The sequence below is a fragment of the Sinocyclocheilus rhinocerous genome, unplaced genomic scaffold, assembly GCF_001515625.1.
Source record: "Sinocyclocheilus rhinocerous isolate Xijiao unplaced genomic scaffold, SAMN03320098_v1.1 scaffold24, whole genome shotgun sequence".
NCBI lineage: Eukaryota > Metazoa > Chordata > Actinopteri > Cypriniformes > Cyprinidae > Sinocyclocheilus > Sinocyclocheilus rhinocerous.
In genome coordinates, this window is record NW_015647124.1 from 1,973,699 (window position 1) to 1,988,610 (window position 14,912).

Sequence of the window (14,912 nt, forward strand, 5' to 3'; positions counted from 1 at the left end):
GCGTCTTCTTCTTCTTGCTTTACGGCAGATCGCAGGCTTATAAGTGCATTACCGCCACCTATCTCTCAAATGGACCATTGACACTCTATGTACAATCTCAATTAGGAGTGTCAATGGTAGCAAGCAAGAAGAAGAAGAAGACGCGTCAGGCGCCGGCTGTTGAGAACGTGCTAAGGACAGACAGTTTGGACATTGCGGTGAAAATAAGAGGTAAAAAACGATATAAATACTGTTCAGTTTCTTGCACAGACCGATCGTTTTGTGTCTTTACACATCAATGTATCGTCACGAGCCACAGGGTTTAATTTGGTTTTGTTTGTGTGTTTTTTTTTACTCCCAAAGCCGTGATTCCCATCCACTTACATTATAAGACTGATAGACTGCAACGGTTTGAGTTCAAAATCTTCGTTTGTGTTCTACTGAAGAAACAAAGTCACCTACATCTTGGATGCCCTGGGGGTAAGCAGATAAACATCAAATTTTCATTTTTGGGTGAACTATCCCTTTAAGACAGTTTTAATAGGCACTGACCACAAACAGGGTTCAACAGGATTTTTTGTTGGAATGTTGCTCTGTTGTTATTAATAAAAACTATTTCCAATACATTAAAGAAAATTATTTGTTTGATTTTTTATTTTATTTATTTTTTTGTCTTACAACAACTTGGGTAACAGGGTTGAGTAATGGTTGTGCTTGATGAACGTAGTCAAATCTATAATCAGTGTAAAAAAATTAAGAACATGCTTAATTTTAAATTAGCATCTCGGTTAATTTTAAATTACATTTTGAAAATATTAAAAGTTAAAATATCTAATAGTTCTCACACAAAAAAATAACAAGATTTGTGTCTCTAATGCTTTAAAAGTAAGTAACAGAACATGTTTTTATCCTATTTGTGCAAAGTTCCAAAAAAACGGGTTTAACTGTTAATTTGTCTCTTTTTTTATTAACTCTTTTCCCACCCATTGTACCTGTGAATATGCAGAATTTATTTGATCTACTCCTCCATTGAAGATGTAGATGCTGCCCTGTCCATCCTCCTCTAAAGGAGCTCCAATCAGCACATCCATGTAACCATCATTATTCAGATCTGCTGGACTGGCCAAAGAAGAACCAAACCGACCCCTTTGACCTGCCATTCCCACCAGCACCATACCCGAAAAAATGAAGTAAGACTATGAAGACAGACCAGAGAGAGAAGTAAACAAACAAGCAAATCAAATATCAATTTAAATCAGAACTGATTTTCAAAATTCTGTAAAAAATGTCATCCCCATCACTTACCCGACGACTGATGGTGTAAACAAACACTTTGCCCTCCCAATCAGGCTCCATGTATGTTGGTGCCGATACCAGCAGGAGGTCTGTTCCGGAGTCACTGTTCAAATCCACCACACAAACCTCAGCTCCAAAATATGAGCCAATCTGAGGCTGAGAAAAGAGAAGCAATGTAGTTTAACATACAGTCTATTTTGAGCTTACTTACTTTCACCTGCTGGTGCAATGTGCTAATATTTTCCAAAAATATCAGCTTTATAACCTTAGGGGGATCCAGTTCCTTTAAATTGCTTCGAATACTATCAATTCTTGAAACAGTTACTTGTCCCTTATGCTTGTATCTTGGTGCTCCCATGACTGCATACTTTGCTCCAAACATTGTCGCTATTGCCAAGGAATAACCTGTAAATAAAACAGACTTTAAAATATTCTGAGGTATTTGACTGATTTATTTTGATTTACACAAAGAAGAGATCTTACCTAAATAACTGTCATGCTCACTTCCAGCTTGAAAGACATTTAACTGATCATTCTGTTTGTACAGCTGATATCCACCTTTCCACTGGAAAGCTCCCACTGCAGTCATTATTATATCTGTCTGAGTGTATAATATTATAGGAATATTAAAAATAAATTTCTAGATAAGCTGCCTGTATTAAATATTAACCCTTGGTCATTCAAACAGAATCCTGGTTATCTTGCTTCACACGTTTCACAATTAATCCTGTGTATTCATAAACTGACATGCCACACTGTAGCCTACATTCCTAACCCCCGGGTTAATGTCCTTATTTGCTCATTTGCGGAGTCAGCATCAGTGATTGGATGAATGTGTTTACATCCCTGGGAGAATTTCGACGCTTTTGTGGACTGGGTGCTGGTGAACAATAAATCGGCTTTCCCCATCGGCCTCGCGGATGGGAGGACTTCACCAGCCCCTCTCCAAATCCAGAGACCAGCCTGCCACCACCCACGAGCGACACAACAGAGATGTTGCTTGAGCCCGCCACAGACGGAGAGCCCGAGCCTGCCGCAATGCACGAGCCAGTGCAAGAGGAAGAGACTGAGCCGACCATTGCCCCGGAGCCTGAGCCTTACGAAGAGTCTGACCAGGTGTGCGAGCCGGCAACATCATGGATTGTTGAGGGAGTATTAGTGGAGATCGAAGGCTTAGAGGAAAGCCCCGCCCACAACCCCATTGCCATAAATGCAGTGGATATGGCCTCTGGAAGCTATTTGAAGGAACTTATGGACATTTTGATGAGGATTTAATTGACTGGTTGGGAAGGTAATACCCAATGTTCTCCGAAGCACCTTCGTCTCAGCTGGTTCCGTCCAGCTCTCCTGAATATCCTACGTCTCCTGAGTCTCTGCTGGTTCCACCCAGCTCATGTTCTCCTGTGTTCCCTCCCAGCCTCCCTCTCCCGCCTCCTCTCCTATAACCAGCCAGTTCCTCAGCCATGCCTTCACTGGTTCCTGTCAGTCCCTCAGCTCATCCTCAGTCCGCTCCATCCTGTCGTCCGGATCCGCCTCAGGCCTTCCAGTCTCCAGCTCTGCCTAGGCATGAGGATCCCCTGTCCAGCCTTTGAGTCCCGAACTCCTCCTCGGCCCTCCGACCCATTGGCTCTGCCTTGGCTCCTTGCTCCCTAGTCTCCACCGTGGCCCGTTATCCCACTGGCTCCACTGGGCTCCCTCGTCCCTCTGGCTCCGCCTTGGTCAGTCATCGACCCTCCTTCGCCACGGGATTCCATTCCTCCGGCTTCGCCTCGTCTCTCCATCCCTCAGGCTCTGTCTGGCTCCTACTTCCCTCCGGCTCCACCTTTGTCCTCAGTCACTCTGGCTCCACTGTGGTCTTCTGGGTTCCCGCCTCCACCTCAGTTGCATGATCCATCAGCTCCACCTTGGCCATCCAGACCTCTGGTGTTACCCTGGCTCTCCGTCTACTCGGCTCCACCTGGGTCTCCACCTTCAGCGGCTCCATCGCTCGTCCCCAGGGTGTCGTCTGCCAAGTCAACACCTCCCTCGTCCTGGCTGGTCTCTGGACCAACATCGGGCTCCTCCTGCTCCTTGCTCCTCCCTGGCTCCTCCCACCGTCTTCTCCTCCCTGGCCCCTAGAACTGTCACTCCTTCTTTTTGACTGCCCTTCATCTAAACCTTGTCAACCTCCAGAGCCCCCACCTTCCGTCCACAGTTGGGAAGTCCGGGGTGGATAGTACTGTAACATGTATATTCTGTTCTGTTTTGGTTTAGTTTTTCTGTGTTCCCGTTTGCCTGAGTTTCCTTGTTTGTTTCCATGGGTTTTGATTAATTAGCTCCTCACCTGTTTTTACTGATTACTCCATGTATTTAAGCCCTTAGTTTCCCCCTAGTTCTTTGTCTGGTATTATGTTTGTATTGATGTTGATTTTTCCCCTGTGTTTTCTCCCTGGATTTATTAAAGTACTCTTTGGATTATATTCCTTCGTTGTGCACTGTATATTACTCCAGCATCGCATAACAGGTGTCACATAAGTTAATATAATTACATTTGATGTTAATGCTGCACTAAACCCATCCTGTGAAAACTCCATCCGAGATGAATCACCAGAGGTCTGGGTTCCTAGCAAATAAAAGAAGCAACAACACCGTTAACTTGTTGTTGATTATTATTATTATTATTATTATAAATCAACCCAATGCACAAGGTACCTGTACTCACATAACAGCTGATAACTTTAAAATGTAAACATTCTGCCAGTCATTCATTCTTTAATTTCTTCTGCAAACATACCTTCAATGGCAATAATGTTCTCTTTGAGTTGTTCACGGATACTTTCCAGCGCGTCAAAGTCAGTTACTTTGAACACATGCTTATTGGTGGGTAAAGATGCAATAATTGCCAGCTCCCTTGTGGCTTTGTCAATATCAAAAGCATTGCCAACCTAGGAAAAATGTAGGCATAACGCACCTCAAATATAATGTTTATAACTTCTGGCATAATTTATTCAACCTCATGTCATTCCAAACATATATGTTTTATTGTTCTAAGACAAAATAAGATATTTGATATTCTGAAGAATGTTTCAACTGTTTTTGTCTATAAAATGAAAAGTCAGTTGGGTCCAAAACAACACTGGGCCCCAGTGACTTTTATTGTATGGACAAAAAATAAAAATAAAAATGATTCAGAAGAAAGTGAGTCATACACGTTTGGAATGACATAGGAGGTGAGCAAATGATGACAGAATTTCCATTTTACATGCATTTAATTTACACAGTGAACAAAATCACTTTGAAAACTTAAAATATTTTGCAAGACAAACACATTAGGAAGGGCTACATATTGATCTTACCCCAATAGCATATCGTGTTATACTTTTTGCTTGTGCTTGTTGAACAGCTTCAGTCAAGAAATAATCAGTTGATTCGCCATCTGTGATAACAACCAGAATTTTACTGGCTGATGGTCTTGCACCTCCTTCACTTACAAATAGCTCCCTCCTGTTTATAGAAAATAGTTCAGAATATTAATCAATAAATAGTTTAATGATACATTTCTTATTAAGTTCACATATCACAGTTGTCTTAGTTTCTCTTTTTCTTTTTTTTAAGTGTTTTAAAATTAGGATGTAATTTCTTTTTCTGTGCTCAGTCTCATCAGATTTTCTGTCAGAAGTATCTCATGGTTAAATTAAATTTTAATGAAATATCAGCAAGCATGTCTTACACAAGTTGTTCTATAGCTTTTGCGGTGTTAGTCCATCCCTTATTTTGAGTTATCTGATTCACTGCATCTTCCCACAACTTGGCATTTTTGAAACTTTGTTTAAACTTGTAATGAATGTAACAATTTGTAGAAAACTGTGCAATGGCAAACTGTAAGACAGATAGATTTAGTTACTGATGCTATGAAAATTGGGGGTAAAAAAATCATACATAATCTAGAACATAATAAATGCATTGATTATCCTACCTGTGTATCATGGTCTAAAAAACTTTTGATCATTTCTATAACAAAAGCCTTCATCTTATTAAATTCTGCATATTTTACACTTCCAGATCCATCCATTAAAAAAGCAATGTCAATTTGTGATTTTGGGCATTCTGAGGTTAGAGAAACAAAGAATTGCATCATGTTTTCATCAATCTGAAGCTGCTCAGCAGCGATAATTGTGTCATATACAGTATGAAGACAGATTTGTTACAACCCCATTCAAATACCTCTCAGAGTCCTTGGCACAGATCTGCTCACAACATTATCTGAACTGATTTTAAAGCACATGCCGTTGTAAGTCGTTACGTCACAGTTCTTAGGTATGGTTGGACCACAAACCTGAGAGAAATTAAGATGTTATTTTCAACATGACAAACTCTAATCTGGACACTAGTGTAAAATTGGAGGTGCAAAATTTCATCATTTTGTCCATCTTTATGTTTGTCTGCAAGTTGCAGGTTTATATCTAACAATGATTCAGATAATACAAATACTAACCAAAACCATGCTGATGTCCATACTTTTTTACATTAATACATGCACCAAATCTAGCATTTTTCTTTCATGTTTTTGGATTACAAATGTTAGCATTTTTTTAGGCTATCATAAAAGAATTTGTCTTAGTAATGTATAAAAACGGCACTAATATTTTATGTTCTCACTTTGACAGGGATTGTTTAACATACGACCCCAATTCCAAAAAAGTTTAGCAAAATGCCATAAAATCAAGAATATGTGATTTGTTCAGTCTCTTTAACCTTTATGTAATTGACAAAAATACATAGAAAATATTTCCAATGATTTCACTGGCCAACTTCATTGAATTTTGTAAAAATGAACAAATTTGGATTTTGATAGCTGCAACACACTCCAAAAAAGTTGGGACAGAGCCATGTTTACCATCTTCATATCATCTTTCCTTTTAATTAATGTTTAATCGTTTGGGAATTAAGAATGCAAATTATTAGTTTTGAATGCAAAATTTTTCCCCAATGTAAATGTAAATGTTTATAAAGGCATTCATAAATGTTTAGTAACCAGTGTTGGGAAGGTTACTTTGGAAATGTAATAGGTTAGCCTACAGATTATAAGTTATACCCTATTTAAAATGTAATAAGTAGGGGTGTGACGATATTCAAACCCAACCGAAAAAATGCGATTCACCACCCACGAAACGGGTCTCGTCACGCTTGTCATGTGACACACATCAGCCACAATAGCACTGTATAACTGATGTAGGCTTGTTTTATTTATATTTTCCTTTTTATTTAAAATATTTAGATGTATTTTTTTATTTTCTTTCCTTTTCTTTACTTACTGTGTTAAATTTAAGTTCCAGCTATAATATTTCAATTTGAATACAGTTCATGTAAGGTGTTATTTGCAAGGTATATATTCATAAACATTTTGTGATCAAGCACTGCAGACAAATTTCTTTTCAGGTAAAGTGGGCCAGCTGGTCTGTTAAAGTGGGCCATCCCTTATATTTATCAAAACTTATTCTACATCTTAATTAAAAACACATGGGCCGTTTCTCAATATGCGTTCTTGTCTGTACTTGTGTTCTTGTGGACTTGTGAAACGTCATCAATCGTCGCCCAAGTACTGTTCCAATTCAAAGTTCACATCTAGCCAAGTACAGTTCAAATCCTCGGATGTGTTCTTGCTCCACCCCTTTTATCAGAGAAAGGAAAACTTGAAATCGCATCATATGACCCCTTTAAAACTCAAATCTGCGGTTTATTTATAAAGATTTAGAAAATTTGCTTCGCCGATTTTGGAGACGTGAGATCCACGCGATCAGCGGGGCGCTCAGTGCTCATGTTTCCCGACGAGAGCAGCCTAACCTCGGCTAGTCCTTCTGACATTTGCCGCTGGCTCTGATGTCTCTGTAGTAGTTAAACATGAGGTAAAATTCGTTTTAGGTAGCTTATATCTAACAGGTAATCTTTGGTCTCATCAATCTATTATTTCTTGCAGGTCATATCTTTAATTGTGTCCATATTTAAAAATTTATGCATGTACATTTTTCTCCTCTCATCCTTTCTTCACTCCACAGAATGAACTTCATACCTCGACTTCCTTTCAATTCTCTCTTTCCTTTCTTCAATCTCTAACTTGAATTTCCTGACCGCAGTCTCATTTCTGTTTTCTAAAAAAGTAATTTATAGATGTCAACTATAAAATAACCAGTGAATATCAATTTATTTAATGAATTTGGGTATGATTACTGAAGGTTAAAGGTCGGCCCACTTTATCTAACACATTATGCCAAAGTGGGCCAGCAATATTTAAACACCTTACAAGAAAACTAACAATGTTATTCTTTCCATTTTATTCCCTGTTTACTGTAGTAACAAACAAAGCAGGAACTATCCCAAAAAAATATTTGTTTCCATTTAGTGGACAACTTATACTTATACTTTTATAATGGCTATTATTGTTCATTAAAACTGACGTTTAACAAAAAAGGTAGAGTTGTGCTTGTCATTTCATTTTATGATAACAACTTGTTAAATAAGCAAGCAACATGCTAGTAAACTTGCTAATAATGCTAACAAAATGTTAACACCATGCTAGGTGTCATGCTAATCATGCTAGAAACATGCTAGCAACTTGATAAACATTCTAACAAATTGCTAGTAACTTGCTAAACATGTTAGAAACATGTTAGCATCATGCTAGTAAAATGCTAATCATGTTAGAATCATGCTAGCAACAAGTTATTAACTTGGTAATCATGTTAACAACGTGCTAGTAACTTGTTAATTATGCTAGAATCATGATAACAACATGCTTGTAACTCGCTAATCATGCTAGAAACAAGCTAGCAACTTGTTAAACATGCTAGAAACATGCTAGCATCATGCTAGTATCATGCTAATAATGTTAAAATCATGCTAGCAACATGCTAGTAACTTGTTAATCATGTTGACAACATGCTAGTAACTTGTTAATCATGTTAACAGCATGCTAGTAACATGCTAATCATGCTAGAAACATGCTAGTAACTTGCTAATCTTGGTAACAAAATGTTAACACCATGCTAGTAAAATGCTAATCATGTTAGACTTCCTTTCAATTCTCTCTTTCCTTTCTTCAATCTCTAACTTGAATTTCCTGACCGCAGTCTCATTTCTGTTTTCTAAAAAAGTAATTTATAGATGTCAACTATAAAATAACCAGTGAATATCAATTTATTTAATGAATTTGGGTATGATTACTGAAGGTTAAAGGTCGGCCCACTTTATCTAACACATTATGCCAAAGTGGGCCAGCAATATTTAAACACCTTACAAGAAAACTAACAATGTTATTCTTTCCATTTTATTCCCTGTTTACTGTAGTAACAAACAAAGCAGGAACTATCCCAAAAAAATATTTGTTTCCATTTAGTGGACAACCTTATAATTTAGAAATGAAAATCATGTGTCAAAGAGTTTTCTACCTTTCATCATAAGGCAGTCCTCCTTTAAAATGTGGCCACACCCACCGGTGTCATATTGCATCAACCAAAACTATTTTATCATTTAGAGAAATAGTGTCCCTTTAATTAAGAACCATTATGCTAGAAACATGCTAGCATCATGCTAGTATCATGCTAATAATGTTAAAATCATGCTAGCAACATGCTAGTAACTTGTTAATCATGTTGACAACATGCTAGTAACTTGTTAATCATGTTAACAGCATGCTAGTAACATGCTAATCATGCTAGAAACATGCTAGTAACTTGCTAATCTTGCAAAACATGTTAGCAATATGCTAGTCATGCTAGAAACAGCCTAGCAACCACCCTAGGGTGCATTATGCTCTAAAAAAGTGTAAACCCATTGAGCACAATACAATCAAGCTTAAAGCCCACTTCACCTGAATTCACCTACCCGATATGGATGTCATGCCATAAAATATTTTTAATACGACTGCCTTTGTATTTAACATGAATTTAATAAACACATTGTAAGTTACTAATTATAACACTTTCATTGTACAGAAAGAGCAAAGAACATTTACATTATCAAAGAACATTTTCACTGACTTCAGCCAGAGTTCAAGCTCAAAAACTCCAATTATAATCACTGTGAAATGAATCTCTTACTTACATCGTTCGCACATCTGCACTCATCTGAACGCCTCTGATTGGTCATTGCATTCATAAGCTCAACAGAATCGTGTGTGATTGGTTATAATGTGCAGTGCTGTAAAAACGCATCTGTCTCTGGCTCAACGCCAGCCAAAGCGCGAACGCAGATTTTAATTTAGCAGCTGCTGATGTGCCACACTGAGCGTTCTAAACACACCAGTGTGATCGTGTCAAATATAAAAAAAATACAACATGCTAGTAACTTGTTAATCATGTTGACAACATGCTAGTAACTTGTTAATCATGTTAACAGCATGCTAGTAACATGCTAATCATGCTAGAAACATGCTAGTAACTTGCTAATCTTGGTAACAAAATGTTAACACCATGCTAGTAAAATGCTAATCATGTTAACAACATGCTATTAACATGCTAATCATGTTAACAACATGCTAGTAACTTGCTAATCATGTTAACAACATGCAAGTAACATGCTAACCATGCTGGAAACATGCTAGCAACTTGTTTAACATGCTAACAAAATGCTAGAAACTTACTAAACATGTTAGAAACATGATAGCATCATGCTAGTAACATGCTAATCATGCTAGAATCATATTAGCAACATGCTATTAACTTGCTAATCATGTTAACAACAGTAACTTGCTAATCGTGTTAACAGCATGCTTATAATTTGTTAATCGTGCTAGAATCATGTTAACAACATGCTAGTAACTTGCTAATCATGTTAGAATCATGCAAACAACTTGTTATGCATGCTTGAAACATGCTATCATAATGCTAGTAACATGCTAATCATACTAAAATCATGCTAGCAACATGCTAGTAACTTGCTAATCATGCTAGAATCATGCAAGCAACTTGTTAAACATGCTTGAAAAATGCTAGCATCATGCTAGTAACATGTTAATCATGCTATTAACATGCTAATCATACTTAAAATTATGCTACCAACATGCTAGTAATTTGTTAATCATGTTAACAACATGCTAGTTACTTGCAAATCATGCTAACAACATGCTAGTAACATGCTAATCATGCTAGAAAAATGCTAGTAACTTGCTAATCATGGTAACAAAATGTTAACACCATGCTAGTAACATGCTAATCATGCTATAATCATGCGTCTGCACTTGTTGTTTCTGATGAGAGCAGAATTCAGTCAGCGAGCGCGGCAGTGAACAAAACACTGGTGTTTCAGCGATGACTCATCTGAACGCCTCTAATTGGTCATTGCATTCATAAGCTCAAAAGAATCGTGTGTGATTGGTTATAATGTGCAGTGCTGTAAAAACGCATCTGTCTCTGGCTCAACGCCAGCCAAAGCGCGAACGCAGATTTTAATTTAGCAGCTGCTGATGTGCCACACTGAGCGTTCTAAACACACCAGTGTGATCGTGTCAAATATAAAAAAAATATTATTTGACTATTTTTTGTCTTTTTTTCTGCATCATGAATGGTCTGTAGATTGTACACACACAAAAATCTTGTGTGTTTTTTGCGTATTTCCCATTCATTTCCAATGGCGGTCATTTTTGACCGCGAACAACACAAGTGTGACTATTTTTTTATGACCATTCAGCTTTTTCAAATCTATTCCACATTTTTTTTATTTTGTAACAAAATGTTAACACCATGCTAGTAACATGCTAATCATGCTATAATCATGCTAGCAACATGTTAGTAACTTGTTAATAATGCTAACAACATGCTAGTAACATGATAATTGTGCTAGCAACATGCTAGTACCATGATACTTGTGCTAACAACATGCTAATCATGCTAGAAACATGCTAATCATGCTAGCAACATGCTAGTAACCTGCTAATCATGCTAAAAACATGTTAGCAACATGCTAGTCATGCTAGAAACAGCCTAGCAACTACCACAGGTACCCTAGCAATATGTTTTATACCTTTTATACCTGTTTATATCTGTTTTTCTGATAGACTGTATTGCCTTGAAAACATTCAAACTTTAAAACTATTTTAACTTTAAAACTACTTCAAACTGAAAACGTTCAGACTGCAAGCTTTTAAAACTCTTTCAAACTTTCTAACTAGGCTTTTTCAAGCCAACTTAAAGTTTGTCTACAAACGTTTCAATCTAGTTAACACATATTATCAAACACACATATTTAACCACAAATTTAACAAAACCAAAAATATATAACCTATAGGTTATGAGTAAAATAAATCAAATCACATCTTAATACATGTGTGAAATTCCAAACAACTGATAGAACATGTTGTGTTGACATTACATTTTATGAAATCTGAAAATCAGAAATTAAGAAATCAGAATATTGATAAAAAATTTACTCTACAATATATTAAAGATGTGACTATAACACAAGCAACAACAAATAGGTTAAAAAAAATAAGAAGAACATTTAAAATGGTAAAACGTAAAAAGGTTTGTATATATATATAAAAATGGCGGTCATTTTTGACCGCGAACAACACAAGTGTGACTATTTTTTTATGACCATTCAGCTTTTTCAAATCTATTCCACATTTTTTTTATTTTTCTATTTATTTATTTTTTTGTGGTCACATAGTGACTGCCATAAAAGTTATAGAGTTTCGTACGATTCCGATGAAGTAGTGATTTTTAAAATTTCGAAACATTTTTTTTTCCGTTCTAAAATGACCGAACAATACCAGAGGGTTAAGTTGGTTACTAAAACATTGGAAAACTTTTCTTTGTACTTCTGTCAATCAAATAAACAAATTAACATATAACATATTTTTGATGTTATTGCATTTTACAAAATGCCCCAACTTTTCTGGAATTAGGGTTGTATGAAACTTACCACTGCTCTTGAAGACTGAGGATCTAGAGACATTGAAAGTCCAAGGGACATGTTGACAGCTTCAACTGGGACTTTGTTGAATAAAAAGAGTAAATATTTATTATCATAAATAATAAAACTAATATCCTATTTTACATGAAAGCATCATACAAAAAAAAACTAAGTACCAGTAATGGCCAGTGGCACGCAGTTTCCTCTGGTGACAGAACAGTCATAAATTTGTCCTCTTTGAGTTTGACTGTGTTGTATTAAAGGATCGCTCACAAGCAGACTATGGAAGAAGACAGAAAGAATATGAGAACATGTTAAAAAAAGAGAGATAAATCTGTGGCGTTCTTGGCTGGGTATGTGGTTTGAGTATGATGCAAAAATCATCAGCATGGTTTTGGATAGTGTTGCAAAATATTTTTCTATTACTGAAAATCACAGAAAGGGGAAATTAAAACTACTGGAAAAGGCGGGATTCAAAACGTTTGCTTTCTGATTAAACAGTATTAATGTTCAAAGTATATTTTTTAACTGGACCAGAACAGTCGCAGTGGCTCTGTTTTCTTATGTTAATTTAGTAATTGACAAATGAAAATGTCTCGCTTGACCTACATTACAGTGACAACAGTAGCTAGTTGTAAAGTAGAGATGTAATTGCTTTGCAGTACCTTCTGACTAAAAATGAAAAACAGAAACACAATTGCACAACTCAGATGTATAAAGTATAGCTAAGAAATTCAAAAGAAGGCCTTCTGTTATATATGTTATCTGAGTTTGTCATCTTAAATGATTTTACTTGAGTAATTCATTAATTTGTTACAGGTATTCGGGCTTTTTATATTACTGGCTTTAATATCCACATCAGTCTTGGATTCAAATATTCTGTAGCTCTTAAAGTCAGCCGTGCATTTATTTTCAGCGGTCCAGCTATTTTGAGTGATCCGTGGTAAAGTTGAGTGAGCTCACCTTGCACCTTTCTGTATCACTTTATAGCCAAAGCCAGTGTTTTCATTGTTTGTGAAGGTCTTCCATGTCACAGGATCAATGTTGAAGGCCGTTAATGAATGGCATACTATCATGTAAAAGAAAGTAAAATGACAAGTCTTTAAATGAATTATGAAACTAAGTACCTTCCTCTGTAACAATTTGTTGCAGATATTGCCATTTTTATGGCCAAAACGTAAGATGAAATTCTGCTTAATGTGAATCAATGAATATGTACATAAAATGCATATAAATGTCATTTGTCACCCTATGGCCTCGTTTCACAAGAAAGGGCTTCAGTTAAGCCAAAATTAGGCCATAGTTGAATTAGGACATTTAAGTATCTTTTATGAACATGCCTAAGAAAAAAAAATACTGATGTGCATGTTGAGACAAAATAATGGCACTGACATATTTTTAAGATATGTAAGTGCAAGTTTCTTTCTGGGACTAGGCTTAAGCCTTGTCTATGAAATGTGGGGTATATCTATGAATAAATTGTCTTAGTAAGATTATATTTAAATGCTTATTTTCATGATCAAAGCTCTGTAGTTTTAAAAATAGAATGCAATGCAATGCAATGAGAATTGAGAGATGAACAAATAAACATTCTTAAAAGCCTGATGATCAGATTTGATGCTCACGTTTTAATGTGATTTATCTAAATGATGTACTGTATGGATAAGCAAGTAAACCTATAAGTTGTTTCAGTCCAGTAAATGTTCATCTTGAAACATTACTAACAAAATAAAAGTTATTCATATGTTTACAATTATAATAAAAGACCTTTTACTCGCTAAAAAAGTATAAACTATCAAAAGACGACTGAATGTAGTAGATTGCGTGCAGAAGTCATGGCCAAATGTAGAGAGTCAAACTTGTAACCTGGAGGTTGTGAGTTTGAGTCTCAGGTCCGGCAGGGATTGTCGGTGGGGGGGAGTGAATAACCAGTGCTCCACTTTTAATACCATGACTGAGGTGAGACCCTTGAGCAAGGCACCAAGCCCCCATCTGATCCCCAGGTGCTGCAACATTATGGCTGCCCACTGCTCTGGGTGTGTGTGCACTTGGGTGGGTTAAATGTAATTCCGAGTATGGGTCACCATACTTGGCCACACTTCACTTCAACAGTTGTTGTTTTTTATTAGTATTATTATTATTATTATTATTTGCTTATCAAATATAATACAGTGGACTTGACAGCAATGCATATCCAACAGACTAGACAAAATAACTACACACTGAAATTTTCTTGTAATAATGCTTATTTAACATTATCAAGCTATTAAAATTCATCAAGCAAAATATCACAGAATCCACAATCTGTTCATTTACAGCAAGTATACAAGTGAAGAAAATACTTTTTGTTTCTGATTACTATCTTTATGGCATTAGGTCATTTCATAGCTTATGCCACATATTTAATTACACAAAAACTTGAACTTACCATAAAACAAACACAAAGGCAACCAGAAATTCCGGTCCATTTCTGCATCAAGGTACAAACAGAGGTGGAGGGTGAACAAAAGAGACTGATACTCGTTGAGTCGCAAGTCTGAGTGAAGAATCTTAGGTGGGACTGAGAGAAAAATCTAATGGAAATAGAGTGAAGCATGTGACTAAAGAGGAACTACCACAGAGGAAACAAGAGGTACCAACAAAACCTCTTTTTCCTCAGTCTTTCACCTCTCTCTCTCTCTTGGTCTTTTTAAAACAATTACTGTGACTAAAAATAAATGAGAAATAACTTTCAGCATTTCGGAAGTAAT

At 36.4% G+C, this 14,912-nt stretch overlaps 1 protein-coding gene across 1 annotated transcript in view; it reads right to left on the reverse strand.

Annotated features, from left to right (window-relative positions):
• The window catches only part of LOC107708962 (integrin alpha-M-like), a 22,811-nt gene extending 8,117 nt beyond the window's left edge, over window positions 1-14,694 (reverse strand). The window contains exons 1-14 of the mRNA XM_016513340.1: window positions 14,591-14,694; window positions 13,126-13,231; window positions 12,339-12,442; window positions 12,172-12,242; window positions 5,479-5,590; window positions 5,231-5,361; window positions 4,985-5,133; window positions 4,611-4,758; window positions 4,049-4,199; window positions 3,804-3,877; window positions 1,759-1,876; window positions 1,541-1,680; window positions 1,285-1,431; window positions 972-1,175 (exon numbers count right to left, since the gene is read on the reverse strand). Of these exons, the coding sequence (XP_016368826.1) occupies window positions 972-1,175; window positions 1,285-1,431; window positions 1,541-1,680; window positions 1,759-1,876; window positions 3,804-3,877; window positions 4,049-4,199; window positions 4,611-4,758; window positions 4,985-5,133; window positions 5,231-5,361; window positions 5,479-5,590; window positions 12,172-12,242; window positions 12,339-12,442; window positions 13,126-13,231; window positions 14,591-14,630 (1,695 nt within the window). The 5' untranslated portion in view covers window positions 14,631-14,694. The remainder of the gene's footprint in view (window positions 1-971; window positions 1,176-1,284; window positions 1,432-1,540; window positions 1,681-1,758; window positions 1,877-3,803; window positions 3,878-4,048; window positions 4,200-4,610; window positions 4,759-4,984; window positions 5,134-5,230; window positions 5,362-5,478; window positions 5,591-12,171; window positions 12,243-12,338; window positions 12,443-13,125; window positions 13,232-14,590) is intronic.
• Window positions 14,695-14,912: the final 218 nt, after the last annotated feature.